The sequence below is a fragment of the Acomys minous genome, assembly GCF_964271855.1.
Source record: "Acomys minous genome assembly, chromosome: 10".
Taxonomy (NCBI): Eukaryota; Metazoa; Chordata; class Mammalia; order Rodentia; family Muridae; genus Acomys; species Acomys minous.
Window position 1 is genome coordinate 31634280 of NC_140491.1, and position 16757 is coordinate 31651036.

Genomic DNA, 16757 nt, shown 5'->3' on the forward strand with positions numbered 1-16757 from the left:
TCATTTGTTCTTTTTTGAAGTTGTTCTGACTTTGTTTTGATATGTTTTTTTAATTTTAATTTTATTAATTTATTCAGATTACAACTCAGTTGTTATCCCATCACTTGTATCCTCCCGTTCCCCCCCCCTCCCCCGCTTTCACCCTATTCCCCTCCCCTAGGTCTAAGACCGAGGAGGACCTCCTTCCCCACTATATGGCCATAGGCTATCAAGTCTCATCTTGGTAGGCTGCTTATTCTTTCTTTGAGTGCCATCAGGCCTCCCCACCAAGGGGAGGTGGTCAAATATGGGGCACCAGAGTTCGTGTGAGAGTCAGTCCCCGCTCTCCACGTAACTGTGGAGAATGTCCGATCCATTGGGTAGATCAGAGTAGGGTTGTATGTTTACTACTTGTATTGTTCTTGGTTGGTGCAATTGTTTGAGCAGACCCCCCTGGGCCCTGATCCACTCATCAAGATACTCTTATGGTAGGTTTCTAGGACCCTCTGGGTCCTTCTATTTCCCCATCTCCTGTATTTTTCTTACCTAGAATCTCAGTAGGATGTCCTCACATCTATCCCAATCTCCTAGTAAGTGAAAACTTTTGTGGGACATGCCTTTTGGGCTAGTGCCCAATTATAAGTGAGTATATACCATGTGAGTCTTTCTGCTTCTGGGTTAACTCACTCATTATGATCATTTCTAGTTCCATCCATTTGTCCATAAATTTCGGGAATTCCTTGTTTTTAATAGCTGAGTAGTATTCCATAGTGTAAATGTACCACAGTTTCTTTATCCATTCTTCAACTGAGGGACACTTAGGCTGTTTCCAGGTTCTGGCTAATATGAATAAGGCTGCTATGAACATGGTTGAACATATGTCCTTGTTGTGTGGTGGAGCATTTTCTGGGTATATTCCAAGGAGTGGAATAGCTGGGTCTTGAGGAAGCCCTATTCCCAATTTTCTGAGAAAGCACCAGATAATTTCCAAAGTGGTTGTACAAGTTTGCATTCCCACCAGCAATAAAAGAGTGTTCCTCTTTCTCCACATCCTCGCCAGCATGTGTTGTCACTTGAATTTTTTATCTTAGCCATTCTGATTCATGTAAGATGGAATCTCAGAGTTGTTTTGATTGGCATTTCTCTGATGGCTAAAGACTTTGAGCATTTCTTTGTTTCTCAGGCATTCGATATTCCTCTGTTGAGAATTCTCTGTTTAGTTCCAAGCTCCATTTCTCAATTGGGTTATTTGGTTTGGTGGTGTTTAATTTCTTGAGTTCTTTATATAGTTTGGATAGTAGACCTTTGTCAGATGTAGGGCTGGTGAAGATCTTTTCCAGTCTGTAGTGTTTTGATATGTTTTTAAACTTACTGCAAAGTGTCAGGCACGTCTGCTTTGTGGGGCCTACTGGAAGCCATTTGTGTCAATGACTGCACCCAACTGCAGTATCGTATATCTGAGAACCAGGTTTATACTGCTGTAGGAGCTTTTGTTTACCTGTTGTTGGTAGAGAAGGTCTTGTGACCATCTCTGGAGTAATTTTTTTTCTGATCATTGAGACTGAATAGGTCACCTTGTAGATAATTTAAGCTACAGGTTAGCTACTAAAGCAACTCTGGTCTGAAAGACTGGCTGTCCTTGAAATGTCAGTTTGTAATGAACTTGGGGATCACAAGTGGGGTCTCTCTGTCACTCATAGGAACCCGAGACTCGATTACTTTCCTGGTCCAGACTAGTCAACGCTGGTGAATGGCTGACCAGGAGTTCAGCTCAAGCTGGCTGACTTTTGCTGATTTACTTTATCACTGAACACATTTTCTTTTTTGGTTTTTTGAGACAGGGTTCCTCTGTGTTACCTTGGATACTCTGGGCTTGTTCTTTAGACCAAGCTAGCCTCACACTGACAGAGATCTGCCTGTCTCTGCCTCTCTGGAGTGCTGGACTTTAGTCATGCGCTACCACACTTGTGGGGCCTTGACATTTTCTTGTTCTAAATTGTCAAATTTTTTCATATAATAGTTGACTATAGCAAGCTTGTGTCTAAGACCTGTGTCTGTGTAGTTCTGTGTGTGTGTGTGTGTGTATGTGTGTGTGTGTGTGTGTGTGCAAACCAAGTCTGAGGGGTTAACATGTGCCAGCTGCACATCATCCCTCTCAATGCAAAGTTTGATTTGTTCCTGTCAGCCTGCCTTGGCCGTCCTAGTGCCCCTATAAACACCCAGAAATGGGCTAGCCCTTTTCTTTTCTTTCTATAGGAATTTGCTTGCTAGAAAACAAAATACAAGACTTGATAGACAGAGAGACTTGGGATGGAAGCTGTTTGGAAAAGCCCCACTTCGAGAGACTGCCCAAAAAGATTCAAAGAAAACACAAAAGGTAAGCAAGCCACTGCTGGGTGCAGGTGTGTGCTCATGAGCCACATAGGTGATTCTCACCGGGGCTTGAAGTTGAAGCTCTTTGAGTTTGTTGGGTGCCTGGGTTCTTAAACTTCAATCTGCATACAGTGTGTGCTGGGATTGGGCTCCCTTCACCTCTTTACAGCTTGTGACATGCACACAGGGAAGTTCAGCTGGGCTTTAGGTGCTTAAACTTGATAAAGTTTGGTCAGTCTTTCCAGTAACAGTTGCAGATATGTTTATAATCAGGCTTTAATGTGCTTGATCCTAATGCAGTCCTCTTGGAGCTTAAATACTTAAATGTTGCTCTGGAGAATGCAGGCTAGGCCATCATGCTCCCAAGCTCTGGGACGACCTTGTCTCTTGCTTACGTAGCTGCTTTGGGGGTTGGGATGCAAGGCTAGGCCAGGCCAGGCCTGTACCAACATCCCACTGACTTCCTTGCTCCTCAAGTCTGCAGTGGGAACACCTGCTTATCTTCTCAAGGAGGAGCCCATGCCACATGGTGACAGCTTTTAGGCAACCCTGACTATTAGCACTAGGACCTTCTCTGAGGCCCTGAGCCTGTTTAACTTGAAGGTCAGCTCTTGGCCAAGTGCTATGGCCCTGAACCTGTTGCCCAAGTAGTTGTCCTCAGTAGCCTTCTTCCCACTTTAGATTTATGTTCACTGATTTATGTTCCTGACTAGCCAGGTGCTAGTCCTCATGACTGACACTGGGATTGAGAAAGGACATGGCCCAGGTCAGGAGGGCAAGGCCCACATGGCAGGGCATGGAAAGTGGACATAAGATGGCGCAGTTGGCATGGGGATTACGTGCTGAGGGGTTACTAGTTTTAAACTGTAGCATTTGTGATTCTAGTGTATTTTAAACAACGACCCATGATGTTCCCCGACATGAGTCTGAGAGGGAGTTGGGAGGACACAGGAATCAATTGGAAGGGGAGAAAGTGGGGAAGGGTGTAAATACAGCATTCATATATGGAATTCTCAAAACCTAAAAAGCTGCCCCACTTTATGAGGAACATGCAGTCATTGTCTTCTTCAGCTTACTGAGGAGGCATGGAGGTGCCAAGGCTGAGCGACTTGTACAGTGTCTTAGTAGTTAGAGAGTGGCAGGGCTGCAGTGCCATTCCAGGCAGTCAGGAACCAGGCCTGGGAAGGTGGTGCATAATGTGAGCTCTGAGAGCTGAGCCTCAGGGTCAGAGGGGAGGCTGTGCCCTGAGTGGTGTGCTGGTGCTCCTCTCTGGCTGGAAGGCTTTCCTTAGCTGAGTGTGATAAGCTCATTTGCAAGTCTGTGTTGGAGAAGAGGGACCTAGTCTGGCTGAGGTCATGAGTGCCAAGGACAGGCACTGATGACTGTTGGATATAGGGTATGCAAGGCTGAGGTGGCTTTCCACACAGTGCGTTTTCATGTCTTTGCAAATTAAATTTCTTAGAATGTTGTTTTTTTCCCTGGGAAACTCACTAAAGTGATCAGTGTTGGAAAAAATACTTTTTTTATTTTTCAGGGCAGGGTTTCTCTGTGTAGCCCTGTCTGTCCTGGAACTCACTCTGTAGCCCAGGCTGGCCTCTTAACTCATAGACACGCCTAACTCTGCCTCCTGAGTGTTGGGATTAAAGGTGTGTGCCACCATGTTGGGTCTTATCTTTGTAAATTACATTTTGATTTTGAGTCATTGTGGCGGCTTATTTAGCGAACAAACAATTAAATATGAGTTTGTATGGGAAACTTGGCTGCCATTTTCCTAGGAGATGAAATAAGGTTATTTCATCTACACTTCAGGAGGAGTGACAATTTTGTTAATAGGCATCCTTATCGCTCTTGAGATGACTTGCTTCATTTCATGTCTTATCTGCCTTGGAATCTTATTGGTGAGCTGGAATGTGGAGGCCAGCTGGCTGTGCATGAACATGGTTATGTTGAGAAGATCTTTGCCTTTAGCCATCAATAATGAAGAAAGTAATTGTACCCCTATGCATGAGTCACACAATCCTGCCTGTTTGTATATGCTTTGTGTCTCTGGCCCTCTCATATCTCAGGTCTGACCCCAAATTGGCAAAGCCAGAGAGGGAAGGAGTCAGAGTCAGGACTTCTGGGTACCACTGGCTTGAGCTGGCTTCTGTCACTAATGGTATAACTCTTGACTTTACAGAGGCCAGAGTTGGATCCTTGACTTTCTATACTTGTGATTTGAGACAGTAACTTTGTTTAGAGCTAAAACATAATCAAGTGCCCTGGATCCTTAGAATTTCATATTCTTATTTTTGGAATTATTTTCTTCCTTGGAGAAGCGTCATCAAATGGTGCTTTAAGAACATAACCTTGGGAGCTGGAGAGATGGCTCAGCAGTTAAGAGCCCTGGCTGCTTTTCCAGAGGTGCTGAGTTCAAGTCCCAGCAACCACATGGCAGCTCACAACTGTCTAGAACTCCAGTTCTAGAGGATCCGACACCCTCTCATAGGCATACATGTAGGCAAAACACCAATGCAAAAAAAAAAAAAAAAAAAAAAGAACATAACCTTAAGCTGGGCATGCCTTTACTCCCAGCACTCAGGAGACTTCTGATCTTGAGGACAGCCTGGTCTACAGAACAAGTCTAGGATAGCCAAGGCTACACAGAGAAGCTCTGTCTCAAAAAAAAACCAAAAACAACAACAACAAGAAAAAACAGAAAAAAACCCCAAACAAGCAAAAAAACGATTTGCTTGCCAAGCCTAATTCCCTGAGTGCAACATATGTGAAAGGAGAGAATTGACTCTTGCAAGTTGTGTTATGACCTCTGCACACAGGTATTGTTGGTATATGTCCACACGTACACACATAAGTGTTAAAGAAAAAGAACACGAACTTCTGAGATAGACTGCCTGGGCTTGTGTTTCAGCTGTCACAATCTAGCTGTGTTACTTTGGACAGGCTACTCAACCTTTCTGAGCTTCATTTTGTCGTCTCTACAGTTTGGAGGAAATGTGCTTATCCTCCGGGTGGTGAGGGTTAAATAAGTGAATCATACTGTACACTTGGTATTGAGCACAGTAAGTGTTGCAAAAGTGTTTGCTGTTATCATTGTTTCTTTCTTTTGGCAAGCTAACCCTGAGCCACAGGAAATTGAGCACACTGTGAGAATGAGCTTGAGCCACTGAGCAGACCCCATTCATTTGCTCGCTCAGCAAGCGTTGCTCCATGCTGCATCAGGTTGTGTCCCAGACACCAGGGGCATGAAAGCATGTGTGCTGATATGGCTGCAGAGTTCGTTGTAGAGAAATGGGACAGGTTTGCACACCAGCTCTGCATTCCTTTCACTTGTGTGACCTCGGAGCAGTTGTCTGCTTTGGGTTTCCTAAGCTGTGGACTTGGCATAGAATACAATGTTGCTGTAACTTAAGAGATAGTGTATGCAGTTGGTCACAGGATGCTGTTGAGACTCCCAGGTAATAATCAGGCCCACGTTGTTGTAGCAGAAGTGCACTGTGTGCTTTGCCCAAGGCACTTGACCTCAAAAAGACTAAAGTTTCTTTGGAGGTATGTGGGGAATGTTAAAATGTTACTTTTCAGGGTTGTTTTCACATTTCATAAAAACCTTGAAAATTGTCGTGCTTTCCATCAGCTTACATGATGGCTTCAGAGACACTTTCTTAGGGGAATAAATAATAGCCCAGGATAAGAGAATGAATCTGAAGCCAGGGTTCTTGAAGTGAGATGAGGCATGTCTGTATTACTTGCATATGTAAGAAGTGCAAGTCTGCAGGCCTCGTGCCTCCAGTACACAAAGTAAACCTGGGACTTGGAACCCAGAGCCATGTTTTAGTAACGTGAGATAATCCAAGGACGATGGCTGTGCAGGGAGCTGTGTGCAGGCTTGACTCTCGGCAGGATCATCACTGTGGCTGGCTACCCTGGGCCACTGGGCTAGAGAGTAAAGTTCAGTTCTCTACCCACTGGGCTGGAATGAATTGGGCTCTGGCCACTTAGCAGGAGTGGTGGTATTATTTCAGAAGTGCAGCCCTATCTCCTGGAATGAAATCTTGCTCTATCTGTGCTATTTGCTCTTTGTTAAGGAATTAATATAGTTGTCAGGAAGTAAGGCTGAGCAGAAGGCCGAAGTGCTGGTTCTTGCTGAGGCAGCTGCTGGTTATGGCGATCCTAGGCTTACAGGTTCGGTGTTAGCTTTGCATATCCAGGAACGTCTTGAATGGTCTCCTGAACCGTTAGCTTTTAGACATTAGAGAACCCCAGAAAGTGGTCTATCCAGGCCAGCCTAGAGACACATTCACTGTCCTGAGCGCTGCTTTCTGGGAGGTCTGGGGTACAAAAGATCACACATTATAGAAAGGATATGTTTGGGTGGCCAGCAGAGGTAGCTGAAAACCTACAGACAAATTTTAAAACAATAAGAAAACAACCTTCATTTTTCATCAACACCCTGCTCAGATCAACACTGCCCAGTAAGTAAAGGCACTTCCAAGTCTAAATTCTAACTCCAGGATCTACATTGTGGAAGGAGAGAACCGACTCCTACAAGTTGGCTTCTGACTTCCACTTGTGCTATGGCACGTGCTTATCTGTGTACACACACACAATGGCATAAAAAATTTGAAAGAGAAATAGTAGACAAGGCCCCAGTTCTAGATACAGTAGAGTAAGCATATGCCATTCTCCATATGCAGTAGACACACTGTGTGGACAGAGTGCTGGAAGGCACATCGTAGCAGGGCTGTGCAAGAAGACCGTAATTCAGAGTGCTGCTGAATTGAAATTGGATTTATGGATCCCCTCCCCTGACATTTTTAGCCTCAACTCAGGCAGACCAAACCCAAACATAAGTGATAACATAACAGAGAGCACCAGAAGGAGCTCTGTGGCTGGGAGAGGGGTGGGCCCAATACTTAGAGATAGGCAGAGACCTTCCTTTGCATTGTTTTCCCCTCTGTTCTTAAAAAATATTTATTTTATTATTTTATATGTATTTTGCACTATATGTATTATATGTGGTATATGTAAATGCACCACATGAGTGCCTAGTGCCCAAGGAGGTCAGAAGATGTTAGTAGAACGTCCAAGACTGGAGTAGCAGAGTATTGAGCCACCATGCGTGTGGGTGCGGGAGCTTGAACCTGGGTACTCTCAGCTGAGCCAACTCTGAAGCCCTCCTCTCTGCTCTTTTGCTCTCCAGCCCTTATACAGTTTGATGGCAGCGCTCATGGTGTCTGAGGGGAGCCTGACACTCTCAGGAGGGGACGCAGATGAGAATCTTAGATTGTACCTCCCTCACCAGCACAGCTGTGGGAAGAGTGTGGCTACCTAACCACAGCAGGGAGATTCAGGGAACTAGAAGGCACTTGGGGATTGCAAAGAGGCACGCAAGAAAGTGACTCCTTTAAGATTGTTCCTGGATTTCCTGCCGCTGTCTGACTGGGTACATGGGTCTCACCCTAAGTAACTGAAGTAGAACCGAATGGATAGCACATGCAAATCTCTGACTGGCCACTGGGTGGTGCACATGAAGGACAGAGTCAAAGGGCTGAAAACTGAGTTTGGAATCGCAGTTTAACAGAAAAGCTGGCTGGAACTTGATCTTTATGCCTGGAATCCAAATAGGTTACAAAAGCATCAACATTTACACAAGGTTGGGTCTTGGAGCATAATGTTTGACAAGTATGTGAGCTGGAGAGTTGGCTCAGTGGTTAGGAACACTTGTTGCTCTTGCAAAGGACCTGGGTTGATTGCCAGCACCCACATGGAGGTTCACCACTTCCTGGCACCAGGCATGTGTGTGGTGCACAAACATACATGCAAGCAAAACATATAGACACAAAAAATAAAATAAAACTTTTTTTTTCTAGACAGGGACTCTCTATGCAGCCTTGGCTGTCCTGGACTCACTTTGTAGATCAGGCTGGCCTCAAACTCACAGCGATCCACCTGCCTCTGCCTCTCTAGTGCTAGGATTAAAGGCATGTGCCACCATGCTCAGCAAATCTTAAAACTATTAAAAAGAAAGAAAAGCCTAGATTATAGTTCAGAATTATTGGGCTTAAGGCCAGACTGCTTTTTGATGATCAATAGACACTGATCCTAAAATCAGCACATGCTAGGATTGTGTAAGACCTTAAAGAAGCCATCAGAGGAATGCTCCAGCAAGTAGGGTGGACACTCTTGACAGTGGAAGATAGAAAAATTAGTTGAGAAATAGAAAATAGAAGAAATAAATGGACACTTATAACAGAAAAATACATCTGAATGTAGTCTAACAGTACAGATCAAAATAAAGTCAATAAAGTAACATAATTTTGAACATAGCAGATTCCACTACAATGTTTTAAAATCCAGAAAGATGGAGATGGTCCAGCAGGTCCAGGTCTCACAATCTGAGTTGAATTCCTAGATTCCATATTGTTTCAGGAAAGAACCAGCTTGTGAGGATTTTCTTCTGGCTTCCACACATATTCTGTTGGACATACATGCCTGTATCACACACAGTCACATACACAATAAATAAAACAGAAATTAAAAAGTAGAAGCCAGAATCGCTAAAGTTTGAATTTGTGTCACTGAAGTCTCAGGAGGAAGAATTTGTTACCAGAAAAATTATTAGGATCAGTAAAGAAGTATATCCCAAATTTGGCAAAAGACACAAACCTATAGACTGAAGTCAAGTCAGTGACCCCATAAACAGGATGAGTTCTAAGAAGTCCATGGCGTGACAAGTTATAAACAAACTGCTGGAAGTAAAGGCACAAAAGGCTACAAGCATCCAGAGAAAAACAGTGTATTACTTATTGGGGAATAATAATTTGAATGTCTGTCTGTGGCTTTCTCATCAGAACCACAGAAGAGGCTGGAGGTATGATGACTCAGCAGCCAGAACAGCTATTGTACTTGCAAAGGACCAGAGTTAAGTTCCCAACATCCAGGTTGGGCAGCTCAGCCACCTCCAACTCAAGCTCCAAGAGACCCAATGCCACCTTTTGAGCACCCATAGGCCCCTACTACACTATAATTAAAAATACAATAAAAATCTTTTTTAAAACTCACTGAGGGAGTCAGTATTTTTAAATTCTTTTTAAAAAAATTTTTTTAAAAATTATTTATTTATTTATTATTATGTATATAGCACTCTGCTTGCATGTACACCTGCAGGCCAGAAGAGGGCTACCATGTGCCTGCTGGGAATTGAACTCAGGACCTCCAGAAGAGCAGTCAGTGCTTTTAACCTCTGAGCCATGTCTCCAACCCTACTTTTAAATTCTTGAGAGAAAAGACCTGTCAACCCAGAATGTTGTATCAAGAACAAGGTGAAAGTAAAGTGTTCTTAGATGGAGACAAGAATGTTTGTTTTCAGAAGCCTTATTGTAAGAGAGTTGGCCAAAGACTATACTTTCAGGGGTCATTTCTGTAGTTCAAAAGAGAGTTGGTCACTGCAGAATCATTGTACTAGAAAGAACCTTGGAACACAGAAAGAAAGAAGAACATAAATGGTAAGCATATGAGCAGGTTTAGTTGTATGTAGGCAATTCTCAGTGCACATGGAAGACAGAGGCAGGTGTATCGCTGTGAGTTCGAGGCTAGTCTGGTCTATAAAAGGAGTCCAGGACAGCCAAGGCTATAACAGAGAGACCCTGTCTCAAAAACAAAACAAAACAAAACAAAAAACAAAAAACAAAAAACAAACAAATCAAACCAAACCAAACCAAAAAAAAAAAATGTGTTTGCTTGACTGCAAAAGTAGTGTTGTTTGGGTCTTTAACTGTATGTAGAAGTAACATATAAGACAATCATGTACCAGGAGAAGGGTGATGGGTTCCCACTTGAAGTGATAAAATACTGATTCCAATTAGGTCATAGAAAATTACATATTTATTATTTTTCAGCTCCTAGGCCAACCATTGAACTATACAGAAAGATGACCAAAAGCATGATAGATAAATTAAAATGGAATTACAAAATTCGGAAAACTCAAAATGAAGGGAGAGAGGAGGAAATGGGGAAGAACAAAGAAAGAACATTAAAGATACCCCTTAAATTCAGACATACCAAATTACGTTACATACAGATAGCCTACACATACCAATGTTATCAAAGAGGTTTGAAAAGAGAGACTCAATTCTATTATCTACAAGAAACTCTTCAAATATAAAGCATGTAAGATAATGCTTAAGAGACAGGAAAAGATGGGGCTGATGGTGGAGTTTATTTTTTTATTTTTTAATTTTTAAAGATTTATTTATTTAAGTATACAGTGTTTCACCTTCATGTATGCCTGTCTACCAGAAGAGGGCACCAGACCTCACTGTAGATGGTTGTGAGCCACCATGTGGTTGCTGGGAATTGAACTCAGGACCTTTGGAAGAACGGGCAGCGCTCTTAACCACTGAGCCATCTCTCCAGTCCGAAGGGTGGAGTTTAATGGTAGAGTTTGTGCTTGGTGTACATCAAGCCCTAAGTTCAGTTTTCAGCATCTTCCTTAAGGTAGGTATTAATGTCATAAAAAGTAAAAATTGGTCTTCAAAGACAGTAACCATAGTTAAAGTGGGCGGTTGCCTAATGAAGACCATATATCTCTGAATATTTCGGCACCTTTAAGACACATGAGAAGGAGCAGCTGCAGACAGAGCAAGCCAGGACGTTGAGAAGGTGAACACTCCTGTCCAGCAGCCGAGTAACCTGTCCAGAACATTCCACCCTCCAATAGTAGCCACCCAGGTGCCTGGGAAGCATGCGCCAGGCAGATCATGTGTGGATCATAAAAGAAACTGTAAAGATTAGAAAGGATTAAAGTTAAGTAAAATGTTACTAATTATAGTGTAACAAATATTAAGAACATCTCCCTAAATGTGGATATTAAATAAGTAGCAAACTTCTGAGGAAGCCACAGGAAAATTAGAAAATATTTTGACGCAACAAAAATACAACATACCAAAACTTGGAAGATACAGTTTGGATAGGAAATAGATATCATTAAAACGAAAGAAAGAAGGTCTCACATCAGTAATCCAAGTTTCTATCTTAAGACTATAAAAAAAAAAAAGCAGAAGGAAACAAATAATACAGAAACACAGAAATGAAATTAGTACTGTAAAGGGTAGTGAGTGGGACCAGGGTCAGTTCTTTGATCTGTGCCCTAATCCACTTTAGCTGAACTGCCAAAGAGAAATAGGTTTCAATAAAAGGAATGAATGAACGGGGTTGCACTGTGGACCCTGCAGAACTAAGAAGGAAAATGGAATTTGAACAACCCTCTATAGGAATTTGTCATCTTAGATGAGATAGTCTATTTCTTTGGAAATTAGAAATTACTAAACTCATCTAAGGTAAAAGATAAACTGTGATTCATCCTGTAGTTTTGTTTTATTTTAAGGCAAGAAAATTAGCTAAGTACTCTGGTGCTTTGAGTGTGCAGTGTTCCCCACAGGCTCACATGTTTGAAGACTTGGACTCCAGCTGCTGGAGCTGTTGGGAAGGTTGTGCAACCTGCAGGAAGTGGAGCCTCAGTAGAGAATGTGGATCACTGGGTGGGCCTTGAGGTGCTAGGGTTCCGATCTTGTTCACTTTGTGCTTCCTGTGTGCTGATGCAGTGTGATTAGCTGATCTGCTCTTGTTTCATGCTTTCCTCACCATGGTGGACCCGATCCCTCTGCAACTGTGAGCCAGAATAAAACCTTTCTCCTTAAGTTGCCTTCATCAGGATACTTGACCACAGCAAGGAGAAAAGTAAGACAGACACTGCAGAAAAGCTAACCCCAGGCCCACATGCTTCCACTGATGAAATCTACTGCCTGTCTAAAGACACTGCCAAGTTTTGAAGGAAGAAGACATTTCCCAACTTAATCCTTGATGCTAGTGCTACCGACACTGAACCCTAGCCTAGTGTCCATGATCTTCAGCATGCTATTAGCAAATTGAACCCAAGACATTTTGAAAAGCCAATACACAGGACTAAGTGACATTTATCCTAGGAAGCAAGGCTGGCATAATGTATGAAAACAGTCACTGCCATCAACTGCACTAGTAACCTAAAGAAAACCACAGGGTCCTATTGAGTCAGAAAAAGGATTTGACAACATTCAGTTTTTCATTTCTGATAAAAACTCAACAAATAGAAACAAAACTTTTCAGCTGGCAGAGGATGCTACAAAGACAGCTATAGCAGCTGAGAAGGACTGTGTTCCTGGTGGAGTTTTTTTTAACAGTGTGAGACCTAAGTAGTTGTCTCTTAGTGTTGTGTGGGAGATTTGTTCCAGAACCTTCTATGTATCTTGAAACTTTCAGATACTGAAGTCACTCTTATAAAATGGTTACCTAACATTGTCATGTACTTAAATTACTTCCTAATACAGTGTAACTGCTGTGTGAGTATTATGTTGTTTAGGGAGTTACAATAGTCTGTCCAGACAACTTTGGTATTTTGTTTTTGTTGGTGGTGGTGTTTTGCTTTTTTTGAGAACTGCTTTTGATCTGCACTTGGTTGAATCTGAGTGTAGACTCTGCAGATCGACTGTTCTTAAAATTAGCTTCCCAGTTCCCTCATAGATATGTACTATAAGGAAGTTAAAGTCCATGCTGATGCAAACTCCTGATACAGGCTCAGTGCAGACCTTCTCATGGCTGCTGATCACATTTGGGATGAAGATATATTCTTTGCTGTGTACTTGGAAGGACCACCTCTGTCCAGTGTACTCCATCACACATTTCCCCTCCCCCATTCTGGGTCATGACATCTGCAATTTCTTCCAAAGTATAAATGTTTCAAAACTAAGTAATGTGAATACTATAACATTTCCACTTTATTATGATCTGGGTGGGTCATGTGCATGTGCGCATTAAGCTATTCCTTGATTATTTGTCTGCCCTATGCCTTTGCTTTTACCCTTCCTTCAGTATGGTTTTTCAAAGGATGATCACAGCTCAGATGCTGTCTTCTCAGGTTTCTCTTAACTACCTAGTCTAAAGGGATTTCTTTAGGCTTCTGAGGGCTATTTCCTGTACAACATTTTTCTTCATGGAAATCCTCATTCATTTGTTGATGGCTTTATTGTGTGTCTCTCAGGCAGCAGCAGCGTGTGTTGAGGAGAGCAGGGGTCAGACTGCATCTGCTTGTTGATGGCTTGGGATTATGCTCAGCTTTACTGTTACTTTCTGACAACATATATATTTCTCTATAGCTTTGCATATTGTTGCATGATTTCATTTTTATTTAGTGGTCTTTGAAGTTGCTATTTCATGATTACTGACCAACACCCTAGACTGGACACTTGTTCTTAAAATCATCATGTTATTCTTGTGATGGTCAGTGGCCTGTTTCTGATGTGCTAGGAAGTGACTTGCCTCCCTGACTTCAAAGGGCAGAGATCCACAGACTAAAGACACTAACAGAGAGGCGCGAAGCCTGGGAGTGAGCTCTGGTTAACTCTCGAAACTTAAGGAGAAAAACTGGTTTTATGGGTTAAGACATGTAATATTCAATGCCATTGTTTGATGGAAAAAAATCTTGAGATTGGTCCTTTACCTTGCACACATTAGTAAGAGTCACCCTGCTTGCTATCTCATGGTATAATATGTAGTCAAAACTTTGTAAATGGTATTCATTTCCAAAATACAATACAGAAATTGCACATGCTAACACATTTTAGTGCATGCTTATGGCCATCTTGACCAGATTTAACAGAAGTGACTCTGTGGACTCAATTCTGGCCCCAGTTGGCTAACTTGTAAAATGTTGGGGGGAGGGGAGGCTCTAGGCATTGAGAGTCCAGATGATGGTAACAACCAGAGAAGCTAAGAACTTGCTCTTGTCCTTGAGATCTGAGCTTAACTGGAGGGTTAATCCAAAAGCATTGTTTCCAGAAAGGTGCTATTAACTGCCTCCCCTGGAAACTTCATTAGTGTTCATTGGTGGGAGTGTTCCACCTCAGTTTTCTGTCATATCTCCAAGCACTGGTATGAACTGTTGGCTTGTCTGTGAGTGACTTAAGGCAAAGACCTTGTTCCTCGTCACTGTTAGAGTCAAGCACTTATCGTACTTGCTGGACGGCAGGCAGGTAGGCAAGCCGGCAGGACAGACGGCTTCTGGTGATGGTGTACTGATTGCACAGGTGCTGCGTGCCCTTCCTCCAGGTGCTTCACTGCGCCCTTACCAGCTCAGTGAGAGAAAGTGAGTCAGAAATGGCAAGTTGTACAAGCCACTAAACCAGGATACAGGACCTTACTGAGTTAAGGTATTAGGGAGTATTTCTGTGAGGATGTGCAGTGAAGTTGAGACCTGAAAGACAGCTCCCCAGCCTCCTTACAACTATATTCCTCTTTACTCTTAGGAGCTGGATGTTGTAGTATTTAGGAGAAGTCATGACATCTGCAATTTCTTTCAAAGTGTAAATGTTTTAAAACTAAGTAAGATGAATATTGTAACATTTTCACTTTATTATGATCTGGGTCGAGCATGTGTATGTATGTGCTCATTAAATCATTTATTGATTACTTCCACAGATTTGAAAAATGTCCCTCTTTTTTTGAAGAACTAAGATTGATCCGTGCCTCCCACAATGGGCATACATGCTACCCATGAACCAATGCACCGTGAAATCCACTCACTATAAATACTTAGTGACTCCTAAGGTACAGTTTACCCATCTGCCATTGCATCTAATTTTGGAAGATTTCCATTACCCAACGTTTGCATCTAGTCTCCATTCCTTCCTCAGACACATACTAATTGTGTTCTCTCTAGAGTTGCCTTTTGAAGATACTTTGTATATATAGCCCCACCCTGGTTTGTCTTCTGGCAGCTTTGCTTACCACAGTGCTTCTGAGGTACCTTCACAAGCAGCACAGGTCAGTAGTGTCCTCTTGCTGCTGGTTCAGAGCTGTGTATGCATTCCTCAGCTGGTGCGCTCTGGATTGTTTTAGCATTTGATTGGTACACTGATGCTGTGAAGTTTTGCAAGCAGGGCATTTTGTAGGTGGTTTCTCTTGGAGAGCTTCTTGGGTGTGTGGCTGGTGTGTGCTGCACTGTTAAGAAACTGGGAAACTTGGCTTCCAAAGTGGCCCTACAGCATGGGTGCCACTGTGTGCCACAACAGTGCCTCTTTTTCTGGTGTACCTCCAGGGCCCCCTCTTTTGTGAGGTTTCTGTTGGTGAACGAATAATTAGTACTGAGTTTTCAGAAAACCAGTGGTAGGTGAGGTGCCTTGTAATTCCGAGCCCAGGACACTCTCGTGCGTGTGTGTGTGTGTGTGTGTGTGTGTGTGTGTGTGTGTGTGTGTGTCTGTGTGTCTAGCAAGGACAGAGAACTCTGTGGTGCTCTTACCGAGTTTGTTCCAGTGTACTACTCACTAGAAAATATTTTGACCCTTATGCAGATTTATACAAAGCTTTATAAGGTGTAATGTACAATGGAATCCTCCGATTGGTTTTAATGAATGCATGTTGAGAGAGACAACAATTCTGTCACACTGGCAAGTGCCAGATGTCTCTCCAGGTAGCTTTCCAGAAGCAAGCTCTATCATGAACCCTGTCAGTATGTGCTTTATGCTTATAACCAGCTAACTTCTGAGAAGGTACCAGTGTTAGTTATGTTTACGGAGTAGTTTCTTTTAGTGACACATGTTTCTGACTTTTTTCCCCTATAACCTTACAAAGTAGATATTCTCTTCATTCAGCCTGCTCCCTTTTGCTAACTCCCCTCCTTGCAGTTAGTACCTGAGGTTCCCATCTGGGGCTAGCCACAGCAAAATTGGCAGGGAGGCCACGGAGCCTTGACTCAGCCAGCCCCGCCCTGTCTCCTGTGGAGGCGGTCCTTGCCTGCTAGACCAGCCCTTCTCAGGAACACTGAGCAGGGATCCAGGAATCGCTCTATCTGTGAGCGATTTAGTGTCCTGCCGTTCCTGCGCCTGCCTGCCCCACCCGCCCTGTGTGGAGCTGCGTGTAGATCCGTGGTCCAGAGGCAGGAGGGAGGCCGGCCTCCACTCACTGGCATGGAGCCGCCGGCCACGCGCCTCTGAGGCCTGGCGTTCATGGTGAGTCTTATGCGGATCTGCGGTCCCGGCCTGGCTTCCACTGGCTCGGCCTGCCCTTCCTGGCCTGCTTGGTCGGGTGCGCGGTTATGTGCCGCCGGTGTGTGCATCTAATCCTGAGTGCAGGTGTGCGCACATCACAGGCGTCGATTTTACCCACTAGCTGCCTAATCTTTCCTATTTCGGAGCTTGCTCGGGAGACCGGTGAGACACCTCCTCCCATGGCTGCCTTTGTGCTTGCTGGATTTTCTTTCAGGGTACAGTGTTGGTACAGAGAGCTCGCCTTTCCAGCTCCGTTCTTACTTCTGGAGCTACTGCTCCTTTCCACAGTCAGGGCAGTTTAGGCCGGGCCACCTAGAGATGGAATGGTCC

At 43.4% G+C, this 16757-nt stretch overlaps 1 protein-coding gene across 6 annotated transcripts in view; it reads left to right on the forward strand.

Moving 5' to 3' along the window:
• The window catches only part of TBC1D14 (TBC1 domain family member 14), a 100786-nt gene that overhangs the window by 45870 nt on the left and 38159 nt on the right, over positions 1 to 16757 (forward strand). For 4 of the 6 annotated variants that reach the window (XM_084797471.1, XM_084797473.1, XM_084797472.1 and 1 more), the window contains one exon: positions 2236 to 2356. The exons of 1 other annotated variant lie outside the window; for it this stretch is intronic. In XM_084797471.1, the coding sequence (XP_084653597.1) occupies positions 2236 to 2356 (121 nt within the window). Of the gene's footprint in view, positions 1 to 2235; positions 2357 to 16238; positions 16389 to 16757 lie in introns of those variants that run through there. One more of the 6 variants, XM_084797475.1, reaches the window with a different exon arrangement.